Source organism: Mya arenaria, chromosome 11, assembly GCF_026914265.1.
Source record: "Mya arenaria isolate MELC-2E11 chromosome 11, ASM2691426v1".
NCBI lineage: Eukaryota > Metazoa > Mollusca > Bivalvia > Myida > Myidae > Mya > Mya arenaria.
The window spans coordinates 36,920,515-36,945,971 of NC_069132.1; the positions used below are offsets into that span (position 1 = coordinate 36,920,515).

The window sequence follows — 25,457 nt, forward strand, 5'->3', positions numbered from 1 at the left end:
TAATGAGTACAGAGAAATATACAGACACTATTTTTAGACTAACTTGATTTTACTTGGTTGACAACCCCAGTAAATTTCAAATTCGAAAAATGTGTAAAAGCTGCATTTATTTAAAACTTCCTATTGAAAACTATAAGACAGTTAGCATTTAGCCAAGCCAGCTAACTTCATTGTTTAGGAGACCAAAAATAAACACTAACTATTACATAGTATTTGTTTTCTTAAATGTTACATCTATTCATAAAGTTATATTGAATATATATATTACTTTATTATACATGAGTATGCCAGAAATCAATGTTTGTGTCGCTGAATAGAAACCTTGATGATAAAGATTCAGGGTAATCAAGCTTCATCTTCAAAGAACATCTAGAACAGGCAGTATTCAAGATATTATATCACATAAACACATTGTTTTATACCCATGCTTGGGTGTATGTGAGTTTTGTAATGGTCACCATGCAAGCCGTGCAAGTGGGTTTTCCCCAACAACACAAGTCCACTCTCGCACAACATCGTGCTAACGAGAGTGACTTAGTATATGTTTTCATAACTTTCTTTGCAATCATTGTAAGATATATAATGTTTAATCTAAACATATTGTTTACCTTTCAGACTTTCAGATTCCCCATCCCCACAAGTACGGGGGGTTTCTTGGCCTGCCTGCACCACCCTGGGGATGAGAGGGATCTCAACAGCCCCACCCCCATCTTTCGCAGCCCCACCCCCGTCAGTCTCATCCTTAATGCCCCTGGGTAATGGGGCATCGCTGCTCTTCCTAGCCCTGCCAGACCAGCAACATGAGCACAGGTATTTAGGCGAAACGTCAATTTTCAGAAGCTTTTTACGAAACATGTTGGCGTTTCCTTCCTTATATCACTATTATTTAATCTAGTACCTTTGGTGATTCGCCTAAATTGTCAATAGCAATTCAAAAAATAATAATTCTGTTTTTATTTTACCATTTAAATAAAACGCATTCGTACATAAAAACACGGTATCTTGGAAAAGTCAAAAGTGTTGATTTTTATTTTTTAAGAAGTATCTGTTGTTTAAATTTCTTTAATATAATCATGTCATACAATGATCCACCAATTTAGCTCAACTTTCTCTGATGAATTTATAACCATAATCCATTCACTGCACTACTGTAGTTTTAACACATTAATTTACATGCTTCACCCCTCATTTTTTTTCTGAGCACAATTCATTACAAAGGTTCCATGTTCATACATTTTTTATTATTCCAATATGTTAATTTTCACAGTAAATCTATATCCATTTACAAAACATTTTTTTCTAAGCAATTTGTTTTTCAACGCTTCACTGTTCATACATATTTTATTATTCCATCAATACCTTATTTTTCAAAGTAAATCTTGATCCATCTACGGTATAATCTTTTTTTCCCCTTTAAAGTCATCAAAAATCACAAACAGACTTTTAAACATCCATTCCATATTGTTATTCACATGAAGAAATAGTAACTCCTATGTAAATCGTGACCCAGCATTAAAATCACAATGAAAGCATGCTCAAATTATTGTTGAGTATTGTAAGGCGAATAATCCCTTTTAGCAATGCAAACCTCAGTGGAATACGTAAGTAGAAAACACGTTATATTCATACACTGCTATGTTCATTGTACCAAACATAACAGTAAAAATTATCGTCGACATTTGACAAATACTAGCTAATACACCAAACGTTAATATGACCGAATTCCATTACTAGCCAATTTTGAGTAATACTGTAGAAGCTCACCGCTTATGGGAAATAATACCAATCATTGACTCTAAGATAATAACTACTCTGCCACATTCCTCAGAAAAACTTGAATTTCTCTTGCCTCGCAAAAATAGCTGATAATCATTTTAAGCTACCCTGCATAATGCTTGCAAATTTTTGCTTAGAAATTATTTCGATTCAAACAGAAGTACCATCGAGACACATTTGGGGGAAATATTTCCACTGTTTTGGCATCTTTCCAGGGACCAATTTCAACTTGAGTGTATTAAGAACTATTCAGAATCTATCAAATCACCAAATCTACATTTAGAATAAATCAAGCTTGATCAGTGTACTTCCATTTAAGCTGACGTATCTCCTTGCATTGATGGGAGCAGTATGTCCATGAATTGTCCAATATATGTAATGTTTATGCCAGCTTTGAGATAGAGCTAGTGGCAATTAACCCTAAAAATGGATCAGTTGTACTTCCATTCAAGCTGATGTATCTCCTTGCATTGTTGGGAGCAGTATGTCCATGAATTGTCCAATATATGTAATGTTTATGCCAGCTTAGAGATAGAGCTAGTGGCAATTAACCCTAAAAATGGATCAGTTGTACTTCCATTCAAGCTGACGTATCTCCTTGCATTGTTGGGAGCAGTATGTGCCAGGTCCATGAGTTGTCCAATATATGTAATGTTTATGCCAGCTTAGAGATAGAGCTAGAGGCAATTAACCCTAAAAATGGATCAGTTGTACTTCCATTCAAGCTGACGTATCTCCTTGCATTGTTTGGAGCAGTATGTGCCAGGTCCATGAATTGTCCAATATATGTAAAGTTTATGCAAGCTTAGAGATATAGCCAGTGACAATAAACCCTAAAAATTGGTATGGATCAGTTTTGTACATTATGCATTCATTCTGCATCTATCAATGTTTTCCCCCACCTTGGGGCCCACATGGATTTAGGAGACTTAAGACAGTGGGTGTTTCCCTCCACCCCCTCCCCATTGTAGTAAAACATCACACTCAATCTGCGTTAAACCTTACCCTGTGCTAAGTAAGATTACTATTCTTTCATAGACTAACAATCACTTTATCATCTTTTGCACACTTTAATTGACAGCAGCTCTACAAGTCCAAAAGCCCCAGATGCATTGAGTGAAATTATTTAAGACTTTGTACTGCTCCAAAATAGTTGTTGTTGATGCTTTCAAGAAGGGGACAACATAACGCGTCCTTGAGTACATTATGTCTATACAAAACTGAACAGACACAGTTATTGGGCAGAAAGTGCTAACACCAGTTTCCATCAGACCTGTCCCATAAAAAAGCAGAAAACCTGATTACGAGTACTCCTATGCACGGCTCAAAGTGTGTTTAATCTTGGTTCTAGACAACCCTTTTTAAATATTTAAAGCAAATCTTTTTGTACACCATACATAAAGGACAAGTGCGAATTCAAGATCTACAAGGTCTAAAGCAACTAGCAGAGCGGGGGAGAGGGGGGGGACTTTAAATCAAATACATTTCGGTTCTGAGGGAGGGGCCCAAGATAAAAGGTTATACTCCTTAGTTATGGCCACTCTAAAACAAATTTTCATGGAACCAGCCCTGAAAGACAAAAAAATGCAGATTTTTTATTTTACTCCTAAATTCAAAGGCACTACCTTAAAAGTTATCATACCATTTCAATGAAAGAGTTGAATAAACAATGGGTAATCATGCAGTTGAATAATAAATACAGCCGAATTCCAATGGCTCAAAATCGCAGGGACCGTCTAGAAACCTCCGAGCCATTGAAGGTTTGTTTCGAGCAAAATCAGATATTTTCATGTTATACCTTAATAATACATTTAATAAACCTCTCAAAATTCAAATCTTGTTACAAAACTACCAAATTTCTATTAAGAGTGTTCTTGTTGGTAATAAACTGGTTTCGGTTTTATATCGGTTTCACAAACCGTGTATTTGTTGTTGCCGTCTATAGGGATACATGTTTGCAATTGTCAATGGGGAAGTGTATACGGATAAATTTTAGTTATGAAAAAAATAAGATTTGTTAATGGTATCAACTCTTATTCAACTTTACTTAAAATTTGTCGTCAATAATCGTTTTGATGCGTGTAAAACTTCCAAAACGTCATATAAAACGAATAAGCCTAACGTTTAAAACAGGAAATTAAAAAAAGTTATTCTCTGTGTTTTTGTATTGACTGGTCGCCGGTCATACGAGTTCATTATTTTAGAAATTTGCTTTCTTTATGACGTTTTATATACACTCTGTGGTAGTAAATAAGCATGTGAGAATTTACAGGCATATTGTGAATAATAAATTAAATTATGCATTTGATAACAAATATAAGTGCCATAACACGACATTAATTGACTATTTTAAATTTAAGTGATATAAAATGGAAGTACAAAGCTTAATTCACACGATTTTACTAACAAATATAAGTCGCAATAACAAAATTAACACAATTTAAATTTAACTGATATAAAATGAAATTTCAAAGCGTAATTCACACGATTTAAAAAAAAACATTAATGAATAAAAGTAGGCCGAAAAGGATCGACCCGACACCAATAATTTTATCGGTGATAATGCAAGGTACCAGTCTAAATACGCATGCCGGAGACGACCGAGTTACTATGATATAGAAGGTTGATTAAACCGTCATAGTTCGGCTATGTCCATGTTTATTCGGAATGTTAACAATTGTATATATTGTCACATGACTTTATTGAGCCAATTGGGTATCAATATTTTCACGTGACACAACGATAATCAGCATCATCCTCCATCTTTTTGCGGGGAAAGAAAACGCGAAAACTCACTATGGTAAGAGGTGTTTTAGGACATTTTCACCAAGGGCAAACTTTGTTTTCTCCATACAATGGCATGCAATGTACCGCTATGGCTCTGGTTGCATTATTGGCTTTTTTTAGTTACGAACACAACCACATGTCCTCATTAACGGCTGTCGATGTAGACTGTATACTGAATGAGGGAAATGCTTTGTATTCTACCATAGTCAAAAGTATAAACGAGGCTCGATATTTATTGCATAATGATTTGCCAACATCCGTAAGGTTTAGAAATTATTTATTTTGTCCGCAATATATGCTTATTGTTTACTATGGCAACGTAAACGAGATAATGACATCTATTTGGGTCAATCCCCATTCAGCCGCGTCTTTGATGCCTGAACATCAACATTCGTCTTGTTCTAACATTTCAAGTTAGAAAAAACACACACAATAAAACAAACTATTCATTAACACAGAATTTGTAAACCTGACACCTAGTTAATAGTACAGGCCACATGGATTTCTCTCCAATTTTTTGTAATTTAATTTATTATATTGTATAGATCAACACTCTACAATATATCTAGGGTAAAATGAATCGAGAGAACCACCTATGGTTCAGGCTATGTTTGGAAATACTCTTTAAAGATTTTTACGTTCAAAATCAACACTGACTATCTTTAATAATATTTTTTTTTCTCAAAATTTTGTTCAGTTTCATATGTTCATTGCAACTGGAGCTGTTGGGGAAAAACATACCCCCAAAAGTGTAATTCATCAAAGTATTTTTAATAAATTTTCATTTAATTTTTGTTTAAATTAATTATTAAATAAATAAATAATTGTTATCCTTACTTGCATAAACAATGAATTTGTTTAATTAATTTTCTGTTTTTTTTTTTTTCAAACTGTTGTTTATTTAAGGAATGAATTGCGGGGTTGATGTCATTATCGGGGTATGAACGCAATTGGGTTGGTCAATGTGTGTGGAGTCCCAAGGACTCCACGCGTACTTTGACCAACCCAATTGCGTTCATATCCCCGATAATGACATCAACCATGCAATTCATTCCTTATATTTACACCAATAGTTCATTATTTCATTCAAGAATTGTTAAAAAAATACTTCATTTCATTTAAGAAAACCTTTCAGTAACCCGTTCTTACCAATTCGGTAAATAGAACGACCCGACTATAACCGGAAATATTTTTTTCAAATGACGTCACAATAATGCGGGAAAAGATCAACCACTTGAAATCACTTTAAAACGTAAAATTGAAACACTTCTGGTACCAATATATTTAAAATATAATAAACTAACACTTTTTAAAATGTTTATCTATATTTTACAGGACCTGCAGACATAATACAACCAATAACAAGATCAATAGCTTTCATGTATATTGTTATGCAATGAATTACGATCCGAACATATCCGAAGATGTTGCGTTCATCAATTGATGAACGCAATTGCCGAAAGGCAGTTCATTTAAGGAATGGAAGTTGAGGTGTAAATATACATTTATGAAGGAAAACGGTGCGATTAATCTTGGGATTTGCAACAAACTATAAATATTACATGAGCAGCAGCAATTGGTTAACTTCCAAATGATATAAAATATTCACAACATTATGTGATTATTATCTCATTGTTTGTAATCGAATAGTTTTGGTTTCTGGTAACTGATGAGTATGGTGCAAATCATTCTTCAATTCAGTAAAAAATGACGTCTTTTCTTTCCATGAAAAGTGCTTGCTACCAAGTCATCTCCATAAAAAAATAATAATCTCTGAATTGTAAATATTCTATATTGGAGTTTACGGACTCACAGAGATCAAATTTATTGCAATTATAGAAATCTTACTCACAGTGTCATGACAACAGTTCTCATAAATAAGTCACCACACAAAATATATATTGGAATGCTAGCTGTAACAGACTGGGTATGAAATATGTTAGAAATATTTAAATAAGGCTATGCCAAATATTTTATATTTTTTGCGTCATCTGGTTTTGGGCATTCTGAACAAAAAAACAATTAAGTTTTAACAAATTAAAACAAGACGCCAATGCGCAACGCCGCATTAAAGCCAGATTTTTATTTGATGATGAAATTTTGCAAACCGAGGATTTGAGCTAGTGACCTAGTATTTTTAACCAAAAAGACCCATATTTATTCTTATCGGAGATATCATTCATACAAATACTATTATACTTTAATGTGACTATGATATCCTGGTGAAAAAAATGTAAAAGTTTCTTGAAAATCTATTAAACTTAAATGTGACTAAGATATCCTGGAGAAAAAAAAATGTAAAGTTTCATGAAAAGTTTCATGATTTTTTATCAAAAAAATTATGACATCAGGAAAATATTTCCTAAGATTTGACCTAGTGACCTAGTTTTTGATCTGAGGTGACCCATATTCACAAATGTTTAAGACAACAAGTAGACAAATATTCTGAGCAAGTTTCATAAAGATCTGACAAAAATTAATGAATTTTTATGGCCGTGGAATTTTTTCTCCTAAGGCAGTATCTGTAATTATCTGAAATAGAATTGCAATTCCTGTACACTGCACTCCCTCTCATTATGATCTATCACTTTATGAAGTTTTATTAAATTCCATCTAATAGTTTTCAAGTTATGCTCCGGACAAGAAAAAGGCAACAAAGGGCAATAACTCTGTAATTGGCTGAAAAAGATTTGCGGTTCCTGTACATTACACTCCCTCTCATTATGATCTATCACTGTATGAAGTTTTATTAAATCCCATCCAATAGTTTTTAAGTTATGCTCCGGACAAGAAAAAATAAACAAAGGGCAGTAACTCTGTAATAAGCTGAAATAGAGTTATGATTCTTGTGCACTTCACTTCCTCTCATTATGTTTTATCACTGTATGAAGTTTTATTAAATTCCATCCAATAGTTTTCAAGTTATGCTTCCGACAAGAAAAAAGTAACAAAGGGCAGTTACTCTGTAATAAGCTGAAATAGAGTTATGGTTATTGTACTCTTCACTTCCTCTCATTGTGCTTTACCATTGTATGAAGTTTTGATAAATTCCATCTAGTAGTTTGCAAGTTAATGTCTGGAAAAAAAAATTGACAGCAAAAAAAACAAATAAAAGGCAAAAGTAATTAGTTTAGAAAGAGTTATGGTTCTTGAACACTGCACTTCCACTCACTGTGCTTTACCATTGTATGAAGTTCCAATGAATTCCATCCAGTACTTTTCAAGTTATACTCCGGACAAAAAAAAGTAACAAGGGGCAATAACTCAGTAATAAGCAAGAATAGAGTTATGGTTATTGTACACTGCACTTCCTCTCACTGTGCTTTACCATTGTATGAAGTTCCAATGAATTCCATCCAGTACTTTTCAAGTTATACTCCGGACAAAAAAAAGTAACAAAGGGAAATAACTCAGTAATAAGCAAGAATATAGTGATGGTTCTTGAACACTGCACTTCTTCTCATTATGCTCTACCATTGTATGAAGTTTGATTACCATTGGATAAAAACTCTTGATTTTATTACATAAAATGAAAACTTAAACGCAAAATTGTTAACGCCAGCCCTCCTGCCCATCAGCCCACCCGCCCAGTTTTTGCCATTCTATAACCCATATTTTTTCGATGAAAAATCGGGCTAATAAAGCAAAGACAAATGTATGTTTAAATCTAATTTTAACATAAAACAAGTTCAGACATATTTTACTACCAATAAGAATAGTTGCTTTACAAAGAATATGAAGCTTTGTTATTTGTTTACTCTTCCTTTTTTAAACAAGAGCCGTCGTAAGACAGCGCGCTCGACTACGCCGCTTTGACTTAGAAGTGAATACAATAACGATATAATATTAAGTTTGGTGTCTTTATGTCAAACCTAACTAAAATTATTCGATACATAAGGTCTTTTTGATGCTGCCCTCCCACCAGCCCGCCTGAACAATGACGCAAGTCATTCAAATAACTTGATTTCCCATTAATGAAATGTGGTTAAGAATTATATTACACATATGCTTTTCAAAAGAAATTTAAAAAAAAAATCAAGGGCCATTATTTGTATTAAGGGTTAAAATGGAGTTATGTTTCTTGTTGTAAGATGGTGGTAAATAATTTTGAATTTTATTAAGTGCTTTGAATGAACTGTATAGAAGTGTTTTTTTTTATTAAAATCCCAACTTGCCCTTAACTTTTACTTGCCTAAAACTTTATCCTAAGTCAATCAGGGGCCATAACTTGTATTAAGGATATGGAGTTATGTAACCTCATTGGGTGATGGTCCTGAACAATTGTGTGAAGTATTAAGTCAATTGAATGAAGGGTATAGAAGCTATTAATAAATATCCCAACCTGCCCTAAAACTTTAACCTAAGTTCCATAGTCAATCAGGGGCCATAATTTGTATAAAAGAAAATATGGAGTTATCTAACCTCATTATGTGATGGTTCTGAACAACGGTGTGAAGTATAAAGTCAATTGATTGAATGGTATTGGAGTTTTAAGTGAAAATCCCAACTTGCCCTAAAACTTTAACCTGCCCTAAAACTTTAGAATAGTCGAGCTAAAAAGTTTTGAAAATGGAAACTTAAGCTAAGCAGAATTTATAGAAATCAAATGTATGTCTGTTTTGCTAAAAACTGGTTATTTTACTGCCAATGAAAATAGTTGTCTTTTACATAGTTTATGATACACATGTATGGGCTCACATGCACTTATGTTAATGTGCATGTATTCGTAATATCCCTGATCTATAAACCATGGGTTGGGAACCGGAAATAATTTACCCACAAACCTTAGCATGCCATACAAGTATCAGGAAATTAATTCAAATTACGCCAGTTTTATTATTGAAGATAATCAGCGTGACTACTTCGTTAATTTCCGTCAGTTCTGCTATAATATGCATGGACATTTATTTCTGTATAATAACCAATCAATCTGTTGTTGTTTTTTTGTCACAACAGTGGGATATGCAAAATAAATGTCACTGAAGAAAACGCAAGATAAATGTCACCATATAAGCCAGTGTGAAATAAATAATATTCAGGAAACTGTGTAATAACTGCTGTTAAGAAAAGGAAAAAAAACTGCAACAGGTGAAACTGAAAGACATCTGCCATTGAGGAAATGTAAGTTAACTGCCACTGGAGAATGAATAAGATAACTACCACAAGTAAACATGTAAGATAAGTGCCACTTGAGAACATGTAAGATAACTGCCACTGGAGAACATGTAAGATAACTACCACTGGAGAACATGTAAGATAACTACCACTGGAGAACATGTAAGATAACTGCCACTGGAGAACATGTAAGATAACTGCCACTGGAGAACATGTAAGATAACTGCCACAAGTAAACATGTAAGATAACTGCCACTGGAGAACATGTAAGATAACTGCCACTGGAGAACATGTAAGATAACTGCCACTGGTGATCATGTAAGATAATTGCCACTGGTGAACATGTAAGATAACTGACACTGGAGAACATGTTAGATAACTGCCACTGGAGAACATGTAAGATAACTGCCACTGGTGATCATGTAAGATAATTGCCACTGGTGAACATGTAAGATAACTGCCACTGGAGAACATGTAAGATAACTGCCACTGGTGATCATGTAAGATAATTGCCACTGGTGAACATGTAAGATAACTGACACTGGAGAACATGTTAGATAACTGCCACTGGAGAACATGTAAGATAACTGCCACTGGTGATCATGTAAGATAATTGCCACTGGTGAACATGTAAGATAACTGCCACTGGTGAACATGTTAGATAACTGCCACTGGAGAACATGTAAGATAACTGCCACTGGAGAACATGTAAGTTAACTGCCACTAGTGAACATGTAAGATAAGTGCCACTGTAAAAAGTTCGGGAACTGCCACTGCTGAACATTTTAAATAACTGCCACTAAAGGACATGTAAGATAACTGCCTCTGGTGAACATGTTAGATAACTGCCACTGGAGAACATGTAAGTTAACTGCCACTAGTAAACATGTAAGATAAGTGCCACTGGAGAACATGTAAGTTAACTGCCACTAGTAAACATGTAAGATAACTGCCACTGGAGAACATGTTAGATAACTGCCACTGGAGAACATGTTAGTTAACTGCCACTAGTGAACATGTAAGATAAGTGCCACTGTAAAAAGTTTGGGAACTGCCACTGCTGAATATTTTAAATAACTGCCACTAAAGGACATGTAAGATAACTGCCTCTGGTGAACATGTTAGATAACTGCCACTGGAGAACATGTAAGTTAACTGCCACTAGTAAACATGTAAGATTATAAATATCTATCATGTGTTTCCGGCACGGATAGAAAAATCCGACCCGAGGGCACGTGCGTTAGCCGGTAACGAGGCTTGCCGTGTTACCAGCCACACAGCGTGCCCAAGGGTCGGATTTTCAATCCGGACCGGAAAAACATGATTGATATTTTTTCTTGCATATCTATATTTATCAATTTGTGGAAAAAATGACGTTGAAAACGAACTTTTGTACAATTACACCAAAAAGCGTGTGCGACGTTGTTTACTGACGTCATAGAGCGGAGTAATTTTAGATAACTAAAAATAGCGTAATATACAATAATTTATCTTCAATTTTAATTAAAAGTCTTGCAAACAAATATATTTGATTGCGCTTTATCAAAATGGCATAATATATTTTTCATAAACCATACAATAAATGAAATAAGAAGTGGCGCGTTGTTGCGCGTGACTCATCTTACATGGGGTATGTAAGATGGGTTTTTCCAGCACTGGCCACATCACCGGAAACACATGTCCGGTATGCAAGAAAATGGCCACTGTAAAAAGTTCGGGAACTGCCACTGCTGAACGTTTTAAATAACTGCCACTAAAGGACATGTAAGATTATAAGTATCTGTAAGATTATAAGTATCTTCCATGGCCGAGAGTGTAAGATAGGTTCATTCCAACCCGAGTGTAGGGTGTTTTGTGGAAACGAGGTTAACCGAGTGTCCGCAAAACACCCTGCGCGAAGGTCGGGATGAACCTATCTAACACGAGCGGCTATGGTAGATGCTTTTTCTCCCACCTCAATTAAACAAAATTAAGTAAAAATGTATTTTTTGCTGGAACTCTTTTGCGCTTAGTAAAAATAATTGCGTATGAATATGCGATAATTCGTGGTTGTCATGGATATGCGCACAGTGATTCAGATTATGTTAATAGTCAAATCGGTCTTTAAATGGTTCTAAGGAGAATGAAGCATTATTTCTTGAAAGGTGCGTGCAAACAGTTTTATGGTGACATTTGAAGCGAGAAATAATTAATTAGCGTCCTAAATATTGCCACAAGACAAGGTTTCCAAGATGCTACAGACGACAGTCTTCAACAAGGGAGGTAATTACAATGTGGTGACCATTTAAAGGAGTTCCATACGGGCATTTTATCGTCGCCCGTGGGCAAGATAAGAATTTCTAGCATGGTTAAATAATTGGATCTACTTATCTGAGGTAGGAGAAAACCACCACTGAACATGTATGATACCTGTCACTATATAAGAGAACATGCAATATAACTGCCACTGAAAAACACAAAAGATAACTGCCACTTCTTGATAACTGCCACTGGACACTATGCAGGAGAACATACAAATCATAGCAAACTTAAGAAGATATAAGATAACTGACACTGAAGAACATGCAATGTAACATCAACTGTATGATATGCAAGATAACTGCCATCACAAGATAACTGGCAATGGGGGATTTACAAGATAACTGACACACATGCAAGATAACTGCCACAGGATAATATTCAAGATTACTAAAACTGAATATATATTGCGAAATATCTGCCACAGGAAAAGTTAAAGATTATTATCATGAGAGGAAAAGAAAGATAACTGCCACTGAGCCAAATGCAAGATGTCTGCCACTGCATACAATGTAAAATAACTGCCAAAAAAATAGAACATAACAACCACTGATTAAGTTGATTAAGCAAGATAATTGCCACTGAATAAAATTCCAGATAGGTGTCATCTTGGAAATTGCAAGCAAATGACACAGATGAAATTGCAAGACTACTGAGGAAAATGTAAGATAATTGTCACTGGAAAAAATGCAAATTAACAGCAGCTGCAGGAAATGCAAGACAACTGCTTCTGGGGGAAAATGCAAATCATCTGAGAAATACAAGATATATTTCATCTGAGAAATACAAAGGAATTGTCACTGAAAGATAATTGTCACTGAGATAAAATGCAGGATAAGTGTCAGCAGAATGCAAGATAAATGCTCCTGGAAAGATAAGTGTTTTATGACTGTATGGCCTATTCTTTTCTGCTTCAGGGAAAGGAGGGGTCACACCTTTAGTTGCACCAACACAGTGTGCCCCCTCTAATAACAATAATTCCTCTAGGGGCTCCTGGTACAATGCAAAAAAGATTTTGACAGGCTTGAAATGAACAAATGCTCGACAAAAACACTGTGCAGGCAAGAATCATCAAACGTTTTTATTCACATGTTATGAATAATGGACATTTCCACCATAAAATGAGACCATTTCTGGCAGTCATATTTGTGCCTATTACCCTAGGGAGACATATATGGGGGTAACTTGGAACCATCCTGCAATAGCTTAAATGCTACAAATATAAAGATGTCCTTTAAAGTAAAATAGATCTAAAGAACTTTACATTCTACTGTATTCAATGATCTATACATTATGAAACGCAGGCTTGAAAGTTGATACATTTGGTGAAATTTTTATAAAAAGCTATTATAATACTATTAAGAAATCACAGAAACCAAGTTTATTGAATTTGCTTAATTCTCAAGGTCCATGATGAAACATTAGGGGAGATAACTCTAAAATAAAGTGCCCTAAAGTTATAATTCTTGCAGGTTACACAACGTCACATTGCAATTTATCTATGTACCAAGTTTCAATCAATTGCTTCATGCAGTTTTTGAGTAAGTGCCTATTTCGAAAATAATATTAAAAAGTACATTAAACTTAAAAGAATAAATTCATACAGAATATTTCATATAATATTATAATGCTAAACAACTCAATATACCTGGTCCAGCTTTCAGCATTGGTTATTCCAAATCACAAAGGCATTAAAACAAGACAAAGTATTTGACGAGGACTAGTGCCACTGAGTGCCACCGTATCATTATCTATTATGGAACTGTTTAACGGCGAGGCCATAGGACATATGAAGCAGATTTTCACAAAAATCAATGCAATTACTTGTAGTTACCGCTATTAAAATGGGAGACTTCTACGTAAATTATTGTCTGTATGTGACATATTATACGGGGGAACCAAATGACAGAAAATACAAAATAGATTAACAAGGGAGGTCACTGTGGATAAAGGTAAAGAAAACCAGTCAAGAGTTATTCTTGCCAAAATCATTGTGAGAAAAAAGTTACAGCATACAGGAACATTGGCATCAGGTTAAAAATTCATATATGTCTTGAAACTGACCTTGCATATTTTTAACTGTTTTTTTTATGAAATAAAAACACATTAGACAAATATTTTATGTTTTATAGCATTAAAAAAAACACACACACATTATTTTCTGCAAGATCTTACACAAGGGAGGTAAATTATATAATAAGAAAATAAAACCGGTCTAGAATTATATTCCCCTAATTGGCATGCCTCCAAAAGCTGCCGTGATCAAAACGCTGGTACTAATTGAACAATAAAAAGATATAGAACCAGAAAACAAATGCATGTGGGCTTTGATTTTTTAATAGATTCTTTGTTTGATAAACTTTATAATTGCTGATGGCAGAGATAACTTGATTATAGCTTTTGCTACTAACTAGAGCTATCACAGGAGGGATGCAACTACCTCGAAACGCATCCTTAACATAGCATACATGCCATATTTTCTGGAGACCATTCAGGGGGATTTGTTCAAAAGGCTGAAAATTCAGGGGGATTTTGGTTGTATTCAGGGGGATTTTTTTAGCCGGTCTAAGTTGGCGAAATTTTAAAGTATTTTTAGACGCAAGTATGAAAAAATGTATTCACATATAGTTTGCTTTGAAAACCTCTTAACTTTTTATTATACAGAATTATTTTATGTCATGATTTATCATATTTTTATGATACACGTGTCATGGCATACTGTAATGCACTTGCATAGGATGATATATATATTGATTAAGGCAGATATTAATAAAAGCGCTGAAAGTGTTGAAAGGCTGTAGGCACCACAAGCATGATTTTATTTTTTTTATAATTCTGTACACAGGCAATAAAAATTGAATCCAAAAAGTATTTTAAGTGGCCCCAAACTGTATCCGGTAATTGTCTGTCATTACCTAAGAATAAGTCATGCAAATTGATAAATTTTTAATACACTAAGCTAGTTTTATAACAGTAACTGTCAGACCTACCGTAAATGACTGGGTATTAGACGCACTTTTTCCCCTCAGATTTTGATGCAAAAAAATGCCTGCGTATAATACCCAGTAACAATTTTTTGAACTTTTTTTCTGAGGTCAATTTCAAGCCGAGAGTTTGTTTAGATTTATGTAGAAAGGGATGTTACTCGCGTCATATTGATCGAGTATATACGGTTTAAAACGGCAGTTGAAGATCGGGATACGGTATATCGTAAGACGTTTATAATTTCAACAAAAATATTTTTCGATTAAAGTTACCGTAATTCACCTAAGAGTTCGGACACTCTAAATATTTGGACACCCATAATTATTTCCCAAAATAATTTATTTTGCGTACCTAATTTTCAGACACCAAAAGGACATCAATCATAACTTTCATAGTTACCAAGTTTCACAGACGAAGATTATTGATTTTTATCTTTACAATGCCTGGCTAGATTACCTAACCGTATACACCACTGTGACAATTTAATTAGTTACTACCCATCCTAAACGATTTATTGCCTGTTGAAAAGGAAGTGTGATATATTTATTTGAGGATTAAACAAACAACAAGGGCAATCAAGGGATTAAGAAAACATCGACATGGCATGTTTGTAAAACGATCTGCCAATAAGCTTTCAAACTTGTACCACACTTATAGACTATATGAAGCAATAATCGTACAGTTATACATTAATCCTGCATAGCAATGTCCATGCTCTCCACGAGATCCTCGTGGGTATAACTGTAAGTTATGTTACGTCACACAGTGTGACTCTTTGATCTGAAGCCGATAGAATGTGTTTATTCAGTTCAGTGCATGTATAAAATGGTGTTTTAATTAACTTCATGAAGGATTTACACTTATAGGCGTAATAAATAAGTTTATGACCATTGATTACTACGGATAAATTAATAAGTGGTAAAAAGCAAACATGAAGAAAAAAGGCAGGTTAAACAAACATGTAAATAAGATGTAAAAATGATAATTTTCTATGTATTCGGAGAGCAAAAAAAAAAATAATTATGGTGTCCGAACTCTTGTGAATTACGGTATTCAATATTATTTTGAATAATAAATTGAATTAAACAATAATCAAACTTACATATAAAAAAGCAAAGTTGGGCACTGTCAAAATATTTTTTGCATAACATAACTTCATTCTCGACTGTATGGTTTTAAAGATAACCATCGCCATTTTCACGAATTTTTTTTTTTTTGTCACTGTCAACAAACATGGTGGCTGAAAGTGCCGGACGATTTTGACATTTTTTCTATGCGTCTTTTAACCAAAAACATAGATTAAAAGTTTTTTTCTCGGATTTTTCACAGATTTTTTTCCCTGCGTCTAATACCCCCTATCGTCTTATAACCAGTCATTTACGGTATTTATACTAAGATATATGAACATTTCTTTCATCTCGCAAGTTCATTTCTTATGTAAGGTTCATTAAATGAAACCCGATATTGGCTAAGGATGTTTTGATTATTGGTAGTCTAGGTAACTTAAGTCATAATTAAAGTCAATGTGTTTTAGTCAACACATTACCATTTTCTGTGTTAATATCTCTAATGATCTATTCTACAACAAAAACATCTCATTATCCTGCAATTTAAGGCAGTTCACATTTAAAGTTGCACTCTAGCAGAATTACCATTTTTACAACCTTTTTATTTTTTTGACTTGGAATGAGCAAATTTTTGCGTAAATATCTACAAACCTGTGATAAAAGAGTGCTGACAAAAGGTCAGATCGCAGATTTCATATTTCCATACGAAAAATTATGTTTTATGTCTAAAAGCATTACTAACAGTTTAAGAAAAATGCATAAAACATCAATTTTTTAACTTAAATATAAAAATCTGTGATCTAATTTTTGGTTAGCAGTCTTATATGACTGGTTTACATGCATTTTCGCATAAATTTGCTTGTTCCAAAACAAAAAATAAGAAAGTTGTCAAAACGTTCAATCTGTGAGAGTGCAGCTTTAAGTCATAGAATTCATAGATACCCCACAGATCAGCATGCAAATCATAGTATTTGAAGTGTTTGGTTTCCTATCTCATAAAAGTGATATAAAAAATACATTGTAAAAATTAGGGGTGCTTCAGGGTAATGCCAAATTATGATAACAAACCCTGCTGAGCTTTCAATTAGGAGATGGGACACTGGTGCTTGATAATCATTTATGGAAATTCTTGGGATAAAATCTGGAGTGAATATAATTAAATCACTTTTCATCCAGAGCCTCCATTATTTTGACCCACACTATAATCTGATAAATATAGCGATCTAAAAACAGTTATATTCTGTTAGAAATAAAATGCGGGGATACAAAAGTACAGTGCGGAAATAGCCAAACTAGTAAGAACATAAACTTAGGCCACGAGGGATGTTAAATAGGTACCTGTGTGACAGCGCTATGCACTGGTGCACTTTTAAGAACCAGGGTAGCTCTTGGGTTACATTCTGTCTGTGCACTAAGCTCCAAAAACCTAAAATCACTAACAATCTTATCAAAGCAGTCGCTGAATGGGCAAGGTCCGAATGGGAGTCCAAATATCTTACACACCCAGTGTTATTGACCACAGTGAAGCATTGAATCAGCATTATTTGATGACTAAATACCAGGTATGCAACAAACAGTTGTTAACCTGCTTAAAGGCAGTGCAAGTTTTTCGCTCCTTATCATTCCACTGACAAAAAATATTTCAACAGTGCACAACTTCCGTTTTAACCCGTATGAGCTTGATTGATATGACGGGAGTGACATCCCTAAGTTCTGCATAAATCTACACAAACTTGTTTTTTCACCATTTATTTCTCTGCAGTTCTGGCTTCCATAACTTTAAAGTAGATATTTTTTTATGTTTACTTTAACACGCCCCAAAAGGTAATTTATAATGTGATTTGATGTTCTTTAGCTAATTTCTCTGAAGAGCCAATTTTGGTCTTAAATCAACCTCAAAAGAAAATGTCAAAAGCTTGTTACTGTTTGTAAGACGCAGGCATTTTTTAACATCGAAATCTGAGGGAAAAAAGTGGGTCTTATAACCAGTCATTTACGGTATGCAACAAATCCAAAGCATATCTTTTGGGCTCAAATAAGGGCACCTATGGTAATTTCTCCAACAATAACAACAACTAGACGATTGTGAATAGCAACACTAGATGATTGTGAATCGCAACAGCAACCATAGGCTTTAATTGATAGCAATCTTTTTTCGACAATAATCAATATTTTCTGATAGCCTGCTTGCTCTGAAAACAGATGTACAAATAATTCTAAATTCTAAAAGCTTCTGTTGCGATCAATTGCACAAAATTAAATTGGTATTGATAGCAAATAGCCAATTCCATATAACTGCTGCATCATTTATCGTGATTTCATCTTTCTGCAACTTAGAATATTGGAACTTTCAATGCACAGAGACCGTAAGAGCATCAAAATGAAAATGAAATTATCTCTCTTTAACAATTTCCAGGAAATTTTTAGTTTTTTAAGGGTATTATGTCAATTGATTAGGAAGTTTGATGATTAACAAAATATGATGCCAATAATTAACTTATCTGCCATTTACAATTTTCTCGACATCGAGATGTCCTGGAGAAGATGATTTTTTTTAAATGGATTATAAATGACAGTCAATTATATCTAGAGGAAGGAATATTCCTTCCAAGAAGACATGACTTTTCTTGTCACATCGGCTCTAGCAGATTCTACATAACACGCATTACCCTCTCAAAACGCCTCTGTAAAAACAACTGTTTATGACAGGTTCAATTCCAAGCTGTACAAACAACCAAGACCAATCAATAGATCTGAACAAAACTAGCCCCATTTTTGCCCTAGTTGCATTCAATTTCAATAAACGATTACAGCCTATTGTTCCATTACAGGGACGGGTTGAGGTTTTGAAATAAGAGGGGGCATAACTTAGGGGCGTAATATTTTGACTTGTGCCCTTCCAACAGAGTCGATATTCAATTAGATTAAAATGTTTGGAGGTATTCCCCCTTAATTTTTTAACAATTTCTAGTCTGAAATGGTGCATATTGGGCATATTTTATGTTGGGGGTGGGGGGTGGGGCTTGTGCTGGGTGCGCCCCCTCCCACAAACCCTGTGGATCTACTAGTGCAGTATCGAATGTAAAAATGAAAGAAAAACAAGATGATATTGGTTTTCCAAATACATTCTTGCATGTCTGTTTCAGTCCAATATGCCAGAAATGCTTTGTAAAGCAATTATTTTTGGAATTAAGCTTGAGGCCAAACTAAATTGATGCTTTGTTCTATGGATTTACCCCATCTGCATGTATTTTTCCTATTCTCACCCAAATGATTGGTAGTCAAACAACGCTTTTTAGTAGGGATGCAAACGAATGGCAAAACCGATATTCGAATATTCGGTAATTCTTTCGATCGAATATTCGATAACAATTTAATCTTTAAAAAGTGATAGTTAGAGTGCGTCTTCCGTGTAGCCCCGCTGTTCCGTTGACAGGAAGTCCAGGTCCTTGTAGCGGGGGTCCAATACAGCCGCAAGGACTGGGGTGGATGTGGCGGTGGCCTCGTTCGAAGGCCGGAAGCGGCGACGAAGCTCAGCAGCAATAACACCCTTAACTTCCTTGACGACATGGGAATCAGCCTCGCATGCACGGAGTGTGTTGTCGAGAAGACTTGTCACGATAGGATAAACTGTATGACACGTTCTTCTCCGTTGACATGCTTATGGGCAAGTAATCCGTCACCACCATATTCACCACTTTCTTAGTAATTTCCTCTGAACACAAATCATGTTTAAGACCAGAAACGGCAAACTTTTTCATTGATTGCTGTTTGCTGCTTTCACTTTGAGAACTCAGATGCTTAGCCTTCACGTGATTCCAAAGATTAGTCGTCGTGCCCATGTTCGACAACCTCACACTGCATTGTTTGCACGTGACAGATTTCTTGTCAACAGAGCGCGTGAAATAAGTACATACTTCAGATGTGGCTGGCATCTTTTACGTTGTTAAGAAATACAAATCTAATATATAATACTAATAAATTTAACTTAGAATGTTTTACGAACATATATTTTGAAGGAATGAAGTGGTATCTACATTCAGCGTATTATATCAATCACCGATTTGAGCAATATTGCTCAGCTTAATTGGCAGGCAAACTGACAAAAGGGTGTGAAGGCCGCGTCCTTAAATTCTTAATTGGCATGGTCATTTAAAAGAACAGAAAATCAATTAGACCTGTTTGATGTCACATCCTAATAGCCAGTTATTTTACAATTATGGACACTGTTTATAGTACCCTATGATCGGTCCCTAATTGACACATGACGCACACTCGATTGTCATCTCGTTATCGCCTCGGGCATCTAATATGCGTATTGTTGTAAAAACAAGACAGTATAATTTTAAACACAACAACTGCGCTGAAGACTCAAGGTTTATTTCATCATTTTTTGAAAAAAATAATCGAATATTCGAATACCGATTTTAACATTTGAATACTAATCGTTCGATCGAATATTCAAATATTCGAATATTCGTTTGCATCCCTACTTTTTAGTGAAACTGTGTTGCATAAAGCAATGCAAATTATGTTATATTTAATACAGTCCAAACTCACTATGCTGATCTCTGATACGTCGATTTTCTGGTTGTGTCGAAAAAAATCCCCAGTCCCGAATTTATTCCTTCTGTTTCTATATAAAAAATTCCACTGATGTCTATTTTCATCTTGATTTTTCACCATATTGAAACCATATTTCAGTCCCTCTGGTCAAATTTCGCACATTTTCTGTGTCCTTTAGGTCAAACTTCAGATCAAACTAAAGGTGCAAAAATTTATGATGGTTTGCAGTATGTTGCTTAATTAGCAAAATAACAAACTGTTATACTTTGGTTGACATTGATAAGTGTGAATAATTAAAGTTGTTTGTTTATATCTTGAATAAAGAGACATTTATTGCTCACAGAAGTGATTTTTTTATGTAAAACACATGGAGATTTTATTGATTTTATGACAATCCAAAATTGTGCACAGAAAAATAAACTTCATAATGTCGGATGTTTAAAAAGTTCCACTCCTCCAGTCAACCAATTCTGTGGAGGACCTGGTATAAAATCTGGGAGGATAACTACATTGGCCATAGCGAGTAAGGGTTCAAAATGAAAATTGCCTTCAAAGTCATACAATGAGAAGTATGAAGACTTCATCAGAGTGCTATATACCGTTGCTGTCAGAATATTATATGCTATATCATTGTCTATTAAACCATGTATGTGTTTGTTTCAAATATTTGTGTAATCAATAAATGTGAATTAAATGAAATTGACACAAATAATTAAATTTAACATTTTCAGTAAACTTTAATAAGTTTACTGTTTTCACAACAGAAATATATTACAAGACCGATTCAATATTGTGGATGTAAAAATCCGACTTAATTCAGACTCAAATGTGTTTGGTCTGGTGCTATATTATTTGACAGGTTTACAAAAATTAATATTTTGTGGGGTATTTACTTAAAGATACACTAAAGAGGTTTCAGACCACTAATTAATTTCCTATATATTCAACAGGGAATTGTCCAATTTTTAAGCGAAAATTACACTCATAGTGTTTAGTGGTTCACGACTCATCCCTACCAAGATATTGTTCTAGATTGACATACAGACAGACGAATGGAATGAAGGACGCATGTCCAACGCCAAAACAATATCCCTCGCCAAAAAGACCTTTGGTTTGACAGGGAATGCTTACTACATTCATGCGATCATCAAGTTCACAAAGTAATCATGATGGATATGGGAGTATATATAGAATTTTTTTTTTATAGATATGCATTTCTCTATCGACAGTTTATGAACATAAATTTGTGAAGGTGATTATTTTATTTACTTAAATCACTTTTACAACTAAACTTTGTCTTACGATTTATTTCGCTGTGTGCATGCATTTCTCATTTCTTTCATGTACAAATCTACAACACTTATTTCTGGATTAATAACGTTCTCAGAGTTAAATTTCCAGATCAGACAAATCTGTCTCATATAATACCAAACATTGCCTAGTGACACAAATTAATTAGTTGTGTTTTATGTCAAACGTTCTAGAGAAGCGCCATTCAAGAAAGGCTTTAATTCAGTGTGAAATTTTAGATCAAATTGCAAACCAAATTGAGAATCTAGAGCATGGAAAATATTTCCCATATTCTATGTTTGTAGCATTTTAAGCGGTTGAGACCTATATCTCTTGCATCTCATTCTATTTCTTCAAGTCTTCCAATGTCTGGATTTGACTGCGAATTGCTGTCACTTCTATCTTGTGTCACTTATGGCATTTAAACACAATTTAAGTCATAATGGCGTCACAGCAGCGTCAAGCCATAATACAGCCGATAGGCTCTCAGGCAGAACTTGATAAACTCAAATAAAACAACAAACAACCACTGAGACATTGCAAAATTACTCTGCAAGTAGGTGTTGACTGTCTGGCATAAATCTTACTAAATGGCAGGTGCTTCTGTATTTTTTGGCACTGCCCTGTGTTTTTCAATAAGAATTAATTTGTCAACAATAATCATGGGGGTAGTTCCAAGAAGATGCCACATAATCATGCCTGCACAAATTCAAAATTATTTATGTAAATGCTACATCAATTGTTGTTAAAATCACACACATGTTTTGTCATGTTCCTTTAGAACCCGAGATTACACGGCCACTTTTAAGTATTAATTACTTCGGGTGCAAAACATGCTCTACAGAGCCACCACTACTCGACAGCTCCATCACTAGAGCAACAGCCCCCACCTCTTTTATTATTCTATGCATATTTTCTATTTAAGAAGTGCTCATTTGGTTTGTTGTGTTCTGGCATAAGCACTAAACATAAGTGTTATATTTGCATATGCCAGAATGTTCTTAGGGTGTGTGTAAGCAAAGAAGTGTACTTAAAATGCACCAATTTTCTTTGTGCCACCGTAAAGTGGTGGAGCTGGTGTTTAGTGGCCATGGGTTAACAACTGTAGTTAGTGATGAAATCACCATTTAGTTGACGAGATAGCTCAGTTGAAAGTAAGGCTTTTTGCTCTTAATATGGGCTTGTCAGGTTCGATCTCCACACTCAGCACACTTTTTCATACAGGTAAAATATTATTAAAATAAACATAATTGTAATTTTACCAGCTGTTAAAAGAACTGGTCCAGTGCAGGGACACTGGACAGTGAGAACATTCTACTGCTTATTGTAAAAATATATACATGACTGGCAAGTTTTTAAAGATTTTCTACACAAACATTACCTCTTTTTCATAAGTATTTTAACATTATCGGGTTAGTTTAAACTTTATTTAATTTGTGTTGTGGGGGAAACCGGAGAACCCGGAGAAAACCCACTTGTCCGGCTTGGTGACCACTAACCAAACTCACATGCGCCCAGGCCCGGAATCGAACCCGGGTCGCCTTGGTGAGAAGCGAGTGCGCTAACCACTGCGCTAACCGGACAACCAAGTTCGGGTTCATTTTAGAACTAGATCTAAACTTTCAGTTTTTCTTTCTTCGAAAATATATGAACAATGATCTTACTAGAATTCAATATATTTCTTTTCGAATTACATTGATATATATATATTTATAAGACCTGAACCTTAAGGGTCTATCATGCTTTTCTCTGAAGGGATCTGTTGCGTCTTTGAACTCGCACGTTACATTTGTAAGCATTTGTAAGCAATATGTGAATTGCACATTTTCAAGGGAGACAAGTCTGCCAAATCCAAAACTCTTCTCACAATTTCAAAAACATGTATTATCTCAAAAAATCCCATGCAACCGTTATAAAAATTTGGATAACAATCATGAAATAATTCCTTTATATCTCATAATTATCACTCCAAGGTGATGAACAGAAAAGTTAAAAAAAATTATATCCTGTATTGACTTTTTTTTCACAGCAAAATAAAACTATTTTACGTGTACACCTTCCAAACTGCTCAAGGATGTCTTACATGTAATAGTATATTTTGCAATAATCATTTTGCTCCATATTTGTATATTTGAGAAGCTATTAAAATGGATACTTCGCTAAATTATTTGTGTGTTTATCACCCAAAACCATGAAAACCTTGAAAATTAACCCATTCGGGCAGCTTTTTTTCTTTAAAACTTCATCTAAAATCTTATTTCTATACTGTTCATCAAAGTTTCAACACCTTTTCTCAACAAAATCTCTAAGGTAGCAATTACTGTTAGATTTTCTTACACTGAAAGTGCTAAAATGTGCCCATTATATGTCAACAGGGAATTAGACCCTTGCCCCTCTAAAAAGCAGGACAGTTCTACAAAAAATATATGGCGTAAATATCCCTACTCCCACTTACCAAGTGCTTTGGTCCGGGACTCCTTTTTCCGAGGCGGTTGATCAACACATGGGAACCCGCCACATGAGGAGAAACACAGCTGCTTGTTTAGGTAAAGGAAGAATATGAGCAACACGAGGAGAAATCCTGCAACAGCACCAAGGAACGCAACAGCCTCGGAGGGTACTGAAATATACAGGGAATCTCTGATAAAAACTATGTTTCCTGAATTGTTTGTGTTGTTGTGGGTGTCCAGAGCATGGGTTACACAGAGATATATATATACCAACTGGCATCTCACATCTAACAGGAAGGCTACAATCTTGGTAAGTGGTTCTGAAATATACAGAAAATGTACAAATTCTGTAATAAAATTTTGCTTTGTTTCAGGCTACTGTTTTGGAAAATGAATTCCTGCTCAGATGAGCTTTGTTTCAGGCTACTGTTGTTGAAAATGAATTCCTGCTCAGGTGAGCTTTGTTTCAGGCTACTCTTTTTGAAAATGTATTCCTGCTGTGGTGAGCTTTGTTTCAGGCTACTGTTGTTGAAAATGAATTCCTGCTCAGATGAGCTTTGTTTCAGGCTACTGTTGTTGAAAATGAATTCCTGCTCAGGTGGGCTTTGTTTCAGGCTACTGTTGTTGAAAATGAATTCCTGCTCAGGTGGGCTTTGTTTCAGGCTACTGTTGTTGAAAATGTATTCCTGCTGTGGTGAGCTTTGTTTCAGGCTACTGTTGTTGAAATTGTATTCCTGCTGTGGTGAGCTTTGTTTCAGGCTACTGTTGTTGAAAATGTATTCCTGCTGTGGTGAGCTTTGTTTCAGGCTACTGTTGTTGAAAATGTATTCCTGCTGTGGTAAGCTTTGTTTCAGGCTACTGTTGTTGAAAATGTATTCCTGCTGTGGTGAGCTTTGTTTCAGGCTACTGTTGTTGAAAATGTATTCCTGCTTTGGTGGGCTTTGTTTCAGGCTACTGTTGTTGAAAATGTATTCCTGCTGTGGTGAGCTTTGTTTCAGGCTACTGTTTTTGAAAATGTATTCCTTCTGTGGTGAGCTTTGTTTCAGGCTACTGTTTTTGAAAATGTATTCCTGCTCAGGTGAGCTTTGTTTCAGGCTACTGTTTTTGAAAATGTATTCCTGCT

The 25,457-nt window shown here is 34.8% G+C and overlaps 1 protein-coding gene across 9 annotated transcripts in view; it reads right to left on the reverse strand.

The window, feature by feature from the left end:
• The window catches only part of LOC128209759 (synaptotagmin-14-like), a 65,143-nt gene that overhangs the window by 20,198 nt on the left and 19,488 nt on the right, over positions 1–25,457 (reverse strand). For all 9 annotated transcript variants that reach the window (XM_052913956.1, XM_052913954.1, XM_052913955.1 and 6 more), the window contains one exon: positions 24,340–24,504. In XM_052913956.1, coding sequence (XP_052769916.1) covers positions 24,340–24,504 — 165 coding nt within the window. The remainder of the gene's footprint in view (positions 1–24,339; positions 24,505–25,457) is intronic.